The 13,343-nt window shown below is 41.7% G+C and overlaps 1 protein-coding gene across 4 annotated transcripts in view; it reads left to right on the forward strand.

The window, feature by feature from the left end:
• Positions 1 to 13,343, forward strand: part of LOC129822326 (glycerophosphodiester phosphodiesterase domain-containing protein 5-like) — a 108,937-nt gene that overhangs the window by 56,007 nt on the left and 39,587 nt on the right. For all 4 annotated transcript variants that reach the window (XR_008754473.1, XM_055880526.1, XM_055880527.1 and 1 more), the window contains 4 exons: positions 48 to 107; positions 2,870 to 2,968; positions 3,295 to 3,388; positions 13,017 to 13,162. Coding sequence is in view for 3 of the 4 variants with exons in the window: in XM_055880526.1 (XP_055736501.1) it covers positions 48 to 107; positions 2,870 to 2,968; positions 3,295 to 3,388; positions 13,017 to 13,162 (399 nt within the window). In the remaining variant the exon portion in view is untranslated. The remainder of the gene's footprint in view (positions 1 to 47; positions 108 to 2,869; positions 2,969 to 3,294; positions 3,389 to 13,016; positions 13,163 to 13,343) is intronic.

Raw genomic sequence — 13,343 nt, forward strand, 5'->3', positions numbered from 1 at the left:
TGGATTTCCATGTGATGTGATTTATTTATCTGTTTCTATTCTTTTAGATTTTAGCACTTTGCCACATAGCAGTGGGACAACAGCTGAACTTGCACTGGCTGCACAAGGTAATGCTCAAATGTGTGTTTATGTACAGTGCCATGGGAAAGTACCCTTGACTTTTCCCAAAATTTGGTGTTACAGCCTTATTGTAAAAAGGATTAAAAATACTAATAATCCACAGCAATCTACACATAATTCCCCAAATTGACAAAACGAAAATTGCTAAAACAAATACTTTATTTACATAAGTATTCAGACTCTTTGCTATGAGACTCAAAATTGAGCTCAGGTGCATCCTGTTTTCCTTGATCATCCTTGAGATGTTTCTACAACTTGATTGGAGTCCAACTGTGGTAAATTCAATTGATTGGACCTGATTTGTCACATCTGTCTATATAAGGTCCCACAGTTGACTGCATGTCAGAGCAAAAACCAAGCCACGAGGTCGAAGGAATTGTCTGTAGAGCTCCGAGACAGGATTGTGTCGAGGCACAGATCTAGAAGGGTACCAAAACATTTCTGCAGTATTGAAGGTCCACAAGAACACAGTGGCCTCCATCATTCTTAAATGGAAGAAGTTTGGAACCACCAAGACTCTTCCTAGAGCTGGCCGCCCGGCCAAACTGAGCAATCAGGGGAGAAGGGCTTTGGTCTGGGAGGTGACCAAGAACCCAATGGTCACTCTGACAGAGCTCTAGAGTTCCTCTGTGGAAATGGGAGAACCTACCAGAAGGTCAACCAACTCTGCAGCACCCCACAAATCAGGCCCTTATGGCAGAGTGACCAGACGGAAGCCACTCCTCAGTAAAGGCACATGACAGCCCGCTTGTTTGATGAAATCAAGTTTTAACTTTTTAGCCTAAAAGCCAAGCATCACGTCTGGAGGAAACCTGGCACCATCCCTATGGTGAAGCATGGTGGTGGCAGCATCATGCTGTGTCAATGTTTTTCAGTGGCAGGGACTGAGAGACTAGCCAGGATCAAGGCAAAGATGAACAGAGAAAAGTAAAGAGATCCTTGATGAAAACCTGCTCCAGAGCCCTCAGGACCTCACCTTCCAACGGGACCAAGACCCTAAGCACACAGCCAAGAAAACGCAGGAGTGTATTCGTGACAAGTCTGACTGTCCTTGAGTGGCCCAGCCAGAACCTGGACTTGAACCTTATCGTACATCTTTGGAGACCTGAAAATAGCTGTGCATCAACGCTCCCCATCCAACCTGACAGAACTTGAGAGGATCTGCAGAGAAGAATGTGAGAAACTACCCAAATACAGGTGTGCCAAGCTTGTAGCATCATAGCCAGAAGGCTCAAGGTTGTAAAGGTGCTTCAACAGTGTACTGAGTAAAGTGTCTGAATACATACACTACCGTTTAAAAGTTTGGCATCACTCAGAAATGTCCTTGTTTTAAAGATTTTTTTTTTGTCCATTAAAATAACATCAAATTGATCAGAAATACAGCGTAGACATTGTTGATGTTGTAAATGACTATTGTAGCTGGAAACAGCTGATTTGAATGGAATATCTACGTAGGTGTACAGAGGCCCATTATCAGCAACCATATTTCCTGTGTTCCAATGGCACGTTGTTAGCTAATCCAAGTTTATTATTTTAAAAGGCTAATTGATCATTAGAAAACCCTTTTGCAATTATGTTAGCACAGCTGAAACTGTTGATTAAAGAAGCAATAAAACTGGCCTTCTTTAGACTAGTTGAGTATCTGGAGCATCAGCATTTGTGGGTTTGATTACAGGCTCAAAATGGCCAGAAACAAAGAACTTTCTTATGAAACTCATCAGTCTATTCTTGTTCTGAGAAATGAAGGCTATTCCATGTGAGAAATTGCCAAGAAACTGAAGATCTCGTACAATGCTGTATACTACTCTGGTCACAGAACAGAGTAAACTGGGTCTAACCAGAATAGAGGAGTGGGAGGCCCCGGTGCACAACTGAGCAAGAGGACAAGTACATTAGTGTGTCTAGTTTGAGAAACAGACACCTCACAAGTCCTCAACTGGCAGCTTCATGAAATAGTACCTGCAAAACACCAGTCTCAATGTCAACATTGAAGAGGTGACTCTAGGATGCTGGCCTTCTAGACAGAGTTGCAAAGAAAAAGCCAAATCTCAGACTGGCCAATAAAAGAAAAGACTAAGATGGGCAAAAGAACAAGGCCAGCATCCCGGAGTCGCCTTTTTAAAATAATAAACTTGGATTAGTTAACACAACGTGCCATTGGAACACAGGAGTGACGGTTGCTGATAATGGGCCTCTGTATGCCTATGTAGATATTCAATTAAAAATCTGCCGTTTCCAGCTACAATAGTCATTTACAAATATTAAGAATGTCTACACTGTATTTCTGATCAATTTGTTATTTTAATGGACAAAAAATGTGCTTTTCTTTCAAAAACAAGGACATTTCTAAGTGACTCAACTTTTGAACGGTAGTGTATGTAAATGTAATTTTCCGTTTTTTTTATAATGTATTAGCAAACATTTTAAAACCTTTTTTTGCTTTGTCATTATTGGGTATTGTGTGTAGATTGAGGGGGGAAAAACAAGGCTGTAACATAAAAATTTGGGAAAAGTAACGGGGTCTGAATAATTTCCGAAGGCACTATACGTGGTGTGTGTGTCTTCAAGTGGCCAACTGAACTCTGCCTGAACCCCACATTTGAGTTCATGTTTTCCTGCGGGTTGTGAAAGCAGTGACATCATGCCCCAGGGTGTTGTTATCTGGCCAAACACACGACAGAGGGTTGTATTGGTTAGCCTGGGGGAGCTGTGTGTGTGATGGTCTGTAACACTCTGTTTGCCCCATTAGATAGGTGTGAGTACTGCTCTGCTGACCACTGCCATCGGATTCATATCTGTCAATCAAACATGGGGTGAGGAGTGGGCAGTCATCCCTATATCACTCCAGGTCAGTTCAACAACAAAACCCTCCCCATTTAGGGCTGTGCATCAAACTGTATTATACAGGACACTTTCCTGATATGTGGTAATATACTTGATAAATCACATGTTAATGACTATATTGAACTACATACAAAGGCAACAATATTTCAATATAGAAATGCCTCTAACAGATGTGTTAAGACTGATTCAAGGGGTTAATTTACGTATTTTTGTTGAATTCTTCATACAGTAGCCTACCATTACCACTGAATTATTTTGTTAATGTCGTACCATTTAACAACTGTGAATGACTGTAGCAATGCCACACCTTTTAACACTGAATGATGTCAGGCCACAGGTCCCTTCCTACACCTAGGAGCCCTGGTGGCTGTCACCGCTCTGGCCTGGCTGGTGGCTGGGCAGATCGCTCGCGCCGAGAAAACAAGTAAGACCTGACCCGGACTCTGTTACTGACCGTTTTAGTGTTGCATGCTATACTGAAAATTCTGTACTTTTTTATACTAGAACATGAAAAATTGTCTGGTACTAGCATTTGTTACTTTTGGTACTTCTCTCATGTGTCTCACACCATCTAAGGATTGAGAGGATTGAGTCTGTCTAGTAATTTGTTTGAATCTTCTCAAAGGGGCAGTAATAAGCTAGCCAGCTAACTCCGCGCAAGCCACTATTTAAGAAGCAAGCGAGAGGAGAGAGAAAATTCCGACAGCATGGCTTCTTCAAAAGAAAACATACCTCCACAGTTCGTTGACAAAACTGGCTGTAGGGGTGAACTATGGGAATACTTAGCTTGCAGAGCAGATGATGTGGGCAAGCCTACCGAAACAACTAAGAAAAAGGTGTTACAAAGCAGTAGAGTGCAAGGGAGGTTTAATTCCAGAACATAAAAAATAAGCAATTTTACACATGACGTTTGCATTATAACTTTGTCGTTATTCTACTAAATTTTTATTATTTTTCAGTGACAATGACATGAACATCTTCTAGTGATCCTGGTTTATAAGCACGGATATCGACTCTGCCACTCGAGCATGCTTTTGTGGCACAGTAGATGGCTGGCTAGGCTTCGGGCCATATGGTTGAGGGTTCATTACATTGGTTTCGTTACATTGGTGTCGGAGGTGATCGGACCTCGCATCCACGACAGCGTGTGTGTTGGCCGGTGTGTTGGCCGGTTTTCCTGTAAGACGGAGTCCTGTGAGGTCTAGCGTGAGGACGCGCTCTTTGAAAGGAGGGAGTTGTGTAGCAACCCTGGTTTATAAGCGAGGATATCCACTGCCACTGGAGGATCCTTTTGTGACCCAGTCGATGGCGTGCTGGGCTTCGGCCAGAACGTTGTTCGAGCCATTCATTATAATATACCAATGTTCCCCTGGGACTGCTGCACAGAAGATCTATCAGCTGGAGACACGATTGAACTTCACTCAACTTTCTAGAGTTTTCCCTGTTAACCTCTCTAGGGTATGTGGGACGGTAGCGTCCCACCTCGTCAACAGCCAGTGAAACTGCAGGGCGCCAAATTCAAAACAACAGAAATCCCATAATTTAAATTCCTCAAGCATACAAGTATTTTACACCATTTTAAAGCTACACTTGTTGTAAATCCAGCCAAAGTGTCCGATTTCAAAAAGGTTTTACGACGAAAGCACACCAAACGATTATGTTAGGTATGAGCCAAGTCACAGAAAAAGACAGCCATTTTTCCAGCTAAAGAGAGCATTAACAAAAAGCAGAAATAGAGATAAAATTTATGACTAACCTTTGATAATCTTCATCAGATGACACTCATAGGACTTCATGTTACACAATACATGTGTTTTTTTTGTTCGGTAAAGTTCATATTTATATCCAAAAATCTGAGTTTAGGCAAGACGCTACTGTATCACTTGGCAAAAAGCCTGAGAAAATGCAGAGCGCCAAATTAAAATTATTTACTAAGAAAATTACTATAAAATCAAACTTTCATTAAATCACACATGAAAGATACTAAATTAAAGCTACACTGGTTGTGAATCCAGCCAACATGTCAGAATTCAAATAGGCTTTTCAGCGAAAGCATACGATGCTATTATCTGAGCATAGCACCATAGTAAATAAAAGAGAGAACATTTCAACCCTGCAGGCACGTCACAAAACGCAGAAAAAAAAATATAATCCATGCCTTACCTTTGACGAGCTTCTGTTGTTGGCACTCCAATATGTCCCATAAACATCACAAATGGTCCTTTTATTCGATTAATTCCGTCGCTATATATCCAAAATGTCAATTTATTTGGCACGTTTGATCCAGAAAAACACCGGTTCCAACTTGCTCAAACATAACGACAAAATATCTCAAAGTTTACCTGTAAACTTTGCCAAAAAATGTCAAACTACTTTTGTAATACAACTTTAGGTATTTTTTTCCGTTAATAATCGATACAATTGAAGACGGGATGATATGTGTTCAATACAGGATTCAAATGAAATGTTGCATGCCTTCTGTTTGATTGAAGCGCATGTCCAGGACACCTGGAGTGCCTCGACTTCAAGATGGCCGTATTTCTTCATTACACAAAGGGATAACCTCAACCTATTTCTCATGACTGTTGACATCTAGTGGAAGCCGTAAGAACTGCAAGCAATTCGCTTAGAAATCTGGTTTCCCGATGAAAACTCATTGAAAAGACAGTGACCTCAAAAAAAGAATTCTGAATGGTTTGTCCTCGGGGTTTCGCCTGCTAAATAAGTTTTGTTATACTCACAGACATGATTCAAACAGAGTGTTTTCTATCCAAATCCACTAATAATATGCATATCTTATCTCCTGGGGATGAGTAACTGGCAGTTGAATTTGGGTATGCTTTTCATCCAAATGTGAAAATGCTGCCCCCTACCCTAGGAGAAGTTATCACTATCAACTTTTCCTTTTACTGTAGCAATTGTGATTGAATCAACACAATATTAGTCACTTTCAATTTTGTTGAAAGCAGAACGCATAGAAATAGGATTCTATTGCATTGACATACACGACTCAGCTCTTACTCTACCCAGACCGGTGCGGCATAACAAATTAGAGCTGCAGTAGGCCTATATGCAAATACACCATTGCTATATATGGATCTGTGCCATTTACTTTGAACTGGACTTTGTTTACAGCTGTGGTCATGAGTAGATGCGCTTGTTTTGAGATCAACGCAAGTGCTGAATGCAGCTACGTGTGCACATTTTGTTCTTGTCCTTTGCTAGTTAGTGAGTTATTAGATCAGTTATAGATCATTTGTAGTCTACAATAGGAGAGTGATAGCTTCTTACAAGAGCATAAAACGTGTAGATTTTTAGACATCTTTGAAAAGCGAGTCAGGTAAAGAGCTTTTTTGTATCTTAAAGGGGCAGTGTTGTATTTTGAGACAGGCTTGATAAGGTAAGTAGCCAATAGGCAGAAGGAAGCATAATTTGCATGATTCTCTATAATAATAGTATGGGAATAATAATGCATTTTATTTTGTAAAGTTGTTTCTTGCCTCAAACAACAAACATTTTCAGTTACCTCCTTGTCTGAAGGACAAATGGATAAACAGGTTAATGTCGAGCCCTGCATGTTTTTTTCACAATAGTCTCATGGAATGTAGGCCTAATTGTACACCACACACTGGCTGCTACAGTTGGCTGAATGACAGAACAGCTATTTCCATGTAAAAATTGGCAAGGGTCCTCAGATCCTCAAAACGTTATACAGCTGCACCATCGAGAGCATCCTGACTGGTTGCATCACCACCTGGTATGGTAATTGCTCGGACTCAGACCGCAAGGTGCTACAGAGGGTAGTGTGTACCGTCCAGTACATCACTGGGGCCAAGCTTCCTGTTTTTTTACGCAGCTGCTACCTGATGTTTATCATCTATGCATAGTCACTTTACCCCTACCTACCTTGACTAACCTGTACCACCGCACATTAATTCAGTACCTGTACCCCCTGTATATAGCTTCGTTATTTTAGTGTTGCTCGTTTATTTTTTATTTTAGTTTATTTACTTAATATTTTTTCTTAACTCTTATTTTTCTTAAATGCTTTGCTGGTTAAGGGCTTGTAAGTAAGCAGTTCACCGTAAGTCTACTACACCTGTTGTATTCGGCTCATGACAAATAACATTTTATTTTAAATGTTATGGAATGCATTTTATTCATTGTTTTTGATGGTAGGCCACTCGGGTAGGCCTACATTACGATAAAATAGCCACAGTAGCCTACTTGGCCACTTAACTGTAACTTAGCTTCAGTGTTCACAGTAAACGCGTTCTGGAAGTTGCACAGAACTTTCATAACGTTCAAGTTTGCGCTCAGCAGACCTGAAATTTGCTCAGTGACAACAATAATTAACACTCATAACTTGACCACAATATATTTAAACTAATTCACGTTTGTCTGGGCTTGCTAGCAGTAGCCACTAGCCAGCCAGCAGCCCATTGCACCATGGGAAGTGAAATGCACTTTGGGAATCGTAGTATAAATTTCATTGTACTTCTATGGCGTGTAGACTTGCAATATAGAAGCTTCAGAAATGATCTTTAAAGTGTTTTTTTTTAATGTAGTTTTGGAACTAAACTATTAATTTACTATATATTATTTTACTATATTATTTAGCTGTAATGAATTTCATTAGGTCTAATGAATGTAATTTGACCCAGTATTATGGCCATAGATTATTAAAATTAACCCTTTTTTATTTATTTTACCAGGTAAGTTGACTGAGAACACGTTCTCATTTACAGCAACGACCTGGGGAATAGTTACAGGGGAGAGGGGGATGAATGAGCCAATTGTAAGTTGGAGGTGATTAGGTGACCATGATGGTATGAAGGACAGCTTGGGAATTTAGCCAGGACACCGGGGTTAACACCACTACTCTTACGATAAGTGCCATGGGATCTTTAATGACCTCAGAGAGTCAGGACACCCGTTTAACGTCCCATCCGAAAGACGGCACCCTACACAGGGCAGTGTCACCAATCGCTGCCCTGGGGCATTGGGATATTTTTTTAGACCAGAGGAAAGAGTGGCTCCTACTGGCCCTCCAACACCACTTCCAGCAGCATCTGGTCTCCCATCCAGGGACTGACCAGGACCAACCCTGCTTAGCTTCAGAAGCTGTCTGCTCTGAGTGTCAGATATGGTTGGCATCAGGAACATTTAAGTTATTCTTGTTATTTAATATGGTGTTTTATTTTAGCAAGAAATTGAATGTAGAATAGAAGATATTCAATTTGTTATTTTAGTTGTTCTACCAGTTATCAACATAATATTCAATGTTAAAAATAATTAAATCCCAGTTGTTGTTCTGACTTTAGCTAATCCGCATAATTTTTTTGTTGCCATGGTATTGTTTTGGTATTGAGTATTATGATGCTAATAAACCTGGTTATCGTGACAACACTAGACCATGTTACTGACTCCCACCTCACTGATCAAAGCTCAGGTACTACTGTCAGACGACTTAACAGCCTCATAGAGCTATGGGCGTTAAATGATTAACCCCATGTACACAAATGGCAAACCCCTGTCATAGTGGCAGGGATACTAGGCATACCTCTGGCCTCACGTGACACCACCGGTCCACAGGACATTATTAGGCCCCTGAGGTCCGTGGACACGGCGAGTTGGACATCAAGTACTGGGGTATTTCTGCCTTCCTTTAAATCTGTCAGACTAGTACAAGGGAGGCAGAGTAGTGTTTGAGGTGCTTTAAGATCCCCTAGATTAAATACTGAATTGTCATTGCTGTTGTTTCTGGAGGAAAATAACTCATGAATATTCAGTTGTAGTTTATAGACACTTCATTTCCATTTTTTTATACTTTGTATTTGGGTAGAACAGTGGATTTCTGTGAAAGGACACCACACCTCAGCTGTCTGTTTACTCTCACAGTAACTCGTACAAAGAGTTGCATTATTGATGTGTGCTGTAATATCGCTACAATAAAAAAAACTATAATTTATTCATCCTTAATTTTTCCAGGCTAATCTTATTGAAATACAGTATATGTCTCTTTAACAAAGAAGATCTGTTTCAGTGTAGCAGACATTAGCTTGTGGTCCCCTGTGGCTTACAGGTGGTGCCTGGACGTGAGGTTAGCTGTGTGGCGGACCTCTGTCTGAATGCCAGAGAGGTTCTGAGGGTGAAGGCTTTCAGCTTTGTAACAAGAGTTCTTCTGACGCAGTCATTCTGGCCTAAGCACTGACCTTGAAATGAATCCGACCTCCTGTGTGAGTGATGTACTCTAGCTACATTAATCATCACTTACCTGCACTACAGCACACACAGATGGATAATGAGAAAGTGTGGCTAGAGGCTGGCTGGCTTTGACACCATATACAGTACCAGTCAAAAGTTTGCACACACCTACTCATTCAAGGGTTTTTCTTTATTTTTACTTTTTTCTACATTGTAGAATAATAGTGAAGACATCAACACTATGAAATAACACATATGGAATCATGGAGTAACCAAAAAAGTGTTAAACAAACTGGACAGGTATCTCAATCTCTTCATTCAAAGACTCAATCATGGACACTCTTACTGACAGTTGTGGCTGCTTTGCGTGATGTATTGTTGTCTCTACCTTCTTGCCCTTTGTGCTGTTGTCTGTGCCCAATAATGTTTGTACCCTGTTTTGTGCTCCTACCATGTTACTGTCATGTTGTGTTGCTATCATGCTGTGATGTCATATGTTTCTGCCATGCTATGTTGTCTTAGGTCTTTCTTTATGTTGTGTTGTCTTTCTTGTCGTGATGTCTGTGTTGTCATTTATTTTTAATCCCCGTCCCCGCAGGAGGCCTTTTGGGAGGCCGTCATTGTAAATAAGAATTTGTTCTTAACTGACTTGCCTAGTTAAATAAATAAATACAAATATATTTTAGTTTCTTCAAATGGCCACCCTTTGCATTGATGACAGCTTTGCACACTCTTGGCATTCTCTCAACCAGCTTCATGTCTTAGTCACCTGGAATGCATTTCAATTAACAGGTGTGCCTTGTTGAAAGAAATTCCACAAATTAACTTTTCTTCTCAATGTGTTTAAGCCAGTCATTTGTGTTGTGACAAGGTAGGGTTGGTATACAGAAGATAGCCTTATTTGGTAAAAGATCAAGTCCATATTAGGGCAAGAACAGCTCAAATAAGCAAAGAGAAGCGACAGTCCATTACTTTAAGACATGGAAGGTCAATCAATTCGGAAAATGTCAAGAACTTTTAAAGTTTCTTGAAGTACAGTTACAAAAACCATCAAGCGCTATGATGAAACTGGCTCTCATGAGGACTGCCACAGGAAAGGAAGACCCAGAGTTACCTCTGCTGCAGAGGATAAGTTCATTAGAGTTAACAGCCTCAGCAATTGCAGCCCAAATAAATGCTTCACAGAGTTCAAGTAACAGACACATCTCGGCATCAACTGTTCAGAGGAGACTGCGTGAATCAGGCCTTCATGGTCGAATTGCTGCAAAGAAACCTACTAAAGGACACATTTAAATGCGGACACCAATAAGAAGAAGAGACTTGCTTGGGCCAAGAAACACGAGCAATGGACAATAGACCGGTGGAAATCTGTCCTTTTGGTCCGAGTCCAAATTTGAGATTTTTGGTTCCAACCGCCGTGTCTGTGAGATGCAGAGTAGGTGAACGGATGATCTCTGCATGTGTGGTTCCCACCGTGAAGCATAGAGGTGGTGTGGGGGTGCTTTGCTGGTGACACTGTCATTGATTTATTTAGAATTCAAGGCACACTTAACCAGCATGGCTACCACAGCATTTTGCAGTGATATGCTATCATATCTGATTTGCACTTAGTGGGAATACCATTTGTTTTTCAACAGGACAATGACCCAACACACCTCCAGCCTGTGTAAGTGCTATTTGACCAAGAAGGAGAGTGATGGAGTGCTGCATCAGATGACCTGGCCTCCACACTCACCCGACCTCAACCCAATTGAGATGGTTTGGGATGAGTTGGACCGCAGAGTGAAGGAAAAGCAGCCAACAAGTGCTCAGCATATGTGGGAACTCCTTCAAGAGCATTCCAGGTGAAGCTGGTTGAGAGAATGCCAATAGTGTTCAAAGCTGTCATCAAGGCAAAGGGTGGTTACTTTGAAGAATCTCAAATATAAAATATGTTGATTGGTTTATCAATTTTGGTTACTACATGATTCCATAGGTGTTATTTCACACTTTTGATGTCTTCACTATTATTCTAAACTCAGCAAAAAAAAGAAACGTCCCTTTTCAGGACCCTGTCTTTCAAAGATAATTCATAAAAATCCAAAACTTCACAGATCTTCATTGTAAAGAGTTTAAACACTGTTTCCCATGCTTGTTCAATGAACCATAAACAATTAATGAACCTGCACCTGTGGAATGGTTGTTAAGACACTAACAGCTTACAGACGGTAGGCAAATAAGGTCACAGTTATGAAAACTTGGGACACTAAAGAGGCCTTTCTACTGACTCTGAAAAACACCAAAAGAAAGATGCCCAGGGTCCCTGCTCATTTGTGTGAACGTGCCTTAGGCATGCTGCAAGGAGGCATGAGGAATGCAGATGTGGCCAGAGCAATAAATTGCAGTGTCCGTACTGTGAGACACCGAAGACTGCGCTACAGCTGATCATCCTCGCAGTGGCAGACCACGTGTAACAACACCTGCACAGGATCGGTACATCCGTACATCACACCTGCGGGACAGGTACAGGATGGCAACAACAACTGCCCGAGTTACACCAGGAAAGCACAATCCCTCCATCAGTGCTCAGACTGTCCGCAATAGGCTGAGAGAGGCTGGACTGAGGGCTTGTAAGCCTGTTGTAAGGCAGGACATGACCGGCAACAATGTTGCCTATGGGCACAAACCCACCGTCGCTGGACCAGACAGGACTGGCAAAAAGTGCTCTTCACTGACGAGTCGTGGTTTTGTCTCACCAGGAATGATGGTTGGATTTGCATTTATCATCGAAGGAATGAGCGTTACACCAAGGCCTGTACTCTGGAGCGGGATCGATTTGGAGGTGGAGGGTCCGTCATGTTCTGGTGCGGTGTGTCACAGCATCATCGGACTGAGCTTGTCATTGCAGGCAATCTCAACGCTGTGTGTTACAGGGAAGACATCCTCCCTCGTGGTACCCTTCCTGCAGGCTCATTCTGACATGACCCTCCAGCATGACAATGCCACCAGCCATATTGCTTGTTCTGTGCGTGATTTCCTGCAAGACAGGACTGTCAGTGTTCTGTCATGGCCAGCGAAGAGCCCGGATCTCAATCCCATTGAGCACTTCTGGGACCTGTTAGGCTAGGGCCATTCCCCCCAGAAATGTCTGGGAACTTGCAGGTGCCTTGGTGGAAGAGTGGTGTAACATCTCACAGCAAGAACTAGCAAATCTGGTGCATTCCAAGAGGAGGGGATGCACTGCAGTACTTAGTCTCTGGTTTGGCCACCAGCTGCATTGACTGTTACTTTTGATTTTGACCACCCCTTTGTTCAGGGACACATTATTCAATTTTTGCTAGTCACATGTCTGTGGAACTAGTTCAGTTTGTCTCAGTTGTTGAATCTTATGTTCATACAAATATTTACACGTTAAGTTTGCTGAAAATTAAAACGATTGCCAGTGAGAGGATGTTTTTTTGCTAAGTTTAAAATGTAGAAAATAGTAAAGATAAAGAAAAACCTTTGAAAGAGTAGGTGTGTCCAAACTTTTGACTGGTACTGTATCTCAACCCAAACTGGCCTTGTAAAATGTTTCGAAACATTCTGTGAATTGTCTTCTTGCACATAAAGAAGCTATATTCAGGTGTGCTATTTATTTGTCCTTGACCATATCCGTACAATAGACAACCGTGACGAGCAAAAAAGTATTCCATGACATTGAGCCTTTCGGCCATAGCTATTCTATATACTTGGGTATTCTATTCATTCTATGTTTTATTCGTCACCCTCCCCATGGTTTCTATTCATTCTACATCTATTGCGTTCTACCCCCTCCCCATGGTTTCTATTCATTCTACATCTATTGTGTTCTACCCCCTCCCCAGGGTTTCAGGTGGTGGTTCTCCTGCTTTACCTAAGTGTTCTACTGGGCCTCTACATGGCCCCCCTTTCCATCACCTCCCCCTGCATCATGGACCACGCCAACCTCACACCACGCCCTGACGTCATTGGCCACCAGGGCGCACCCATGGTGAGTCAGCTGAACCAGCTGCCCAATCCGAGGGCATGTAACGGGAGGCACCTCATACGTTTTGCTTCTAGATTATACAATAACAGACCCACAGAGATGTAACCTTCATGGAGGGCACAAGAGAAATCATGCTGGCCAACAGTTTATATTTCCCCCCACTCACTTCCTTCACACTATCTAG

The sequence above is a fragment of the Salvelinus fontinalis genome, chromosome 24 (genome assembly GCF_029448725.1).
Source record: "Salvelinus fontinalis isolate EN_2023a chromosome 24, ASM2944872v1, whole genome shotgun sequence".
Classification (NCBI taxonomy): Eukaryota; Metazoa; Chordata; class Actinopteri; order Salmoniformes; family Salmonidae; genus Salvelinus; species Salvelinus fontinalis.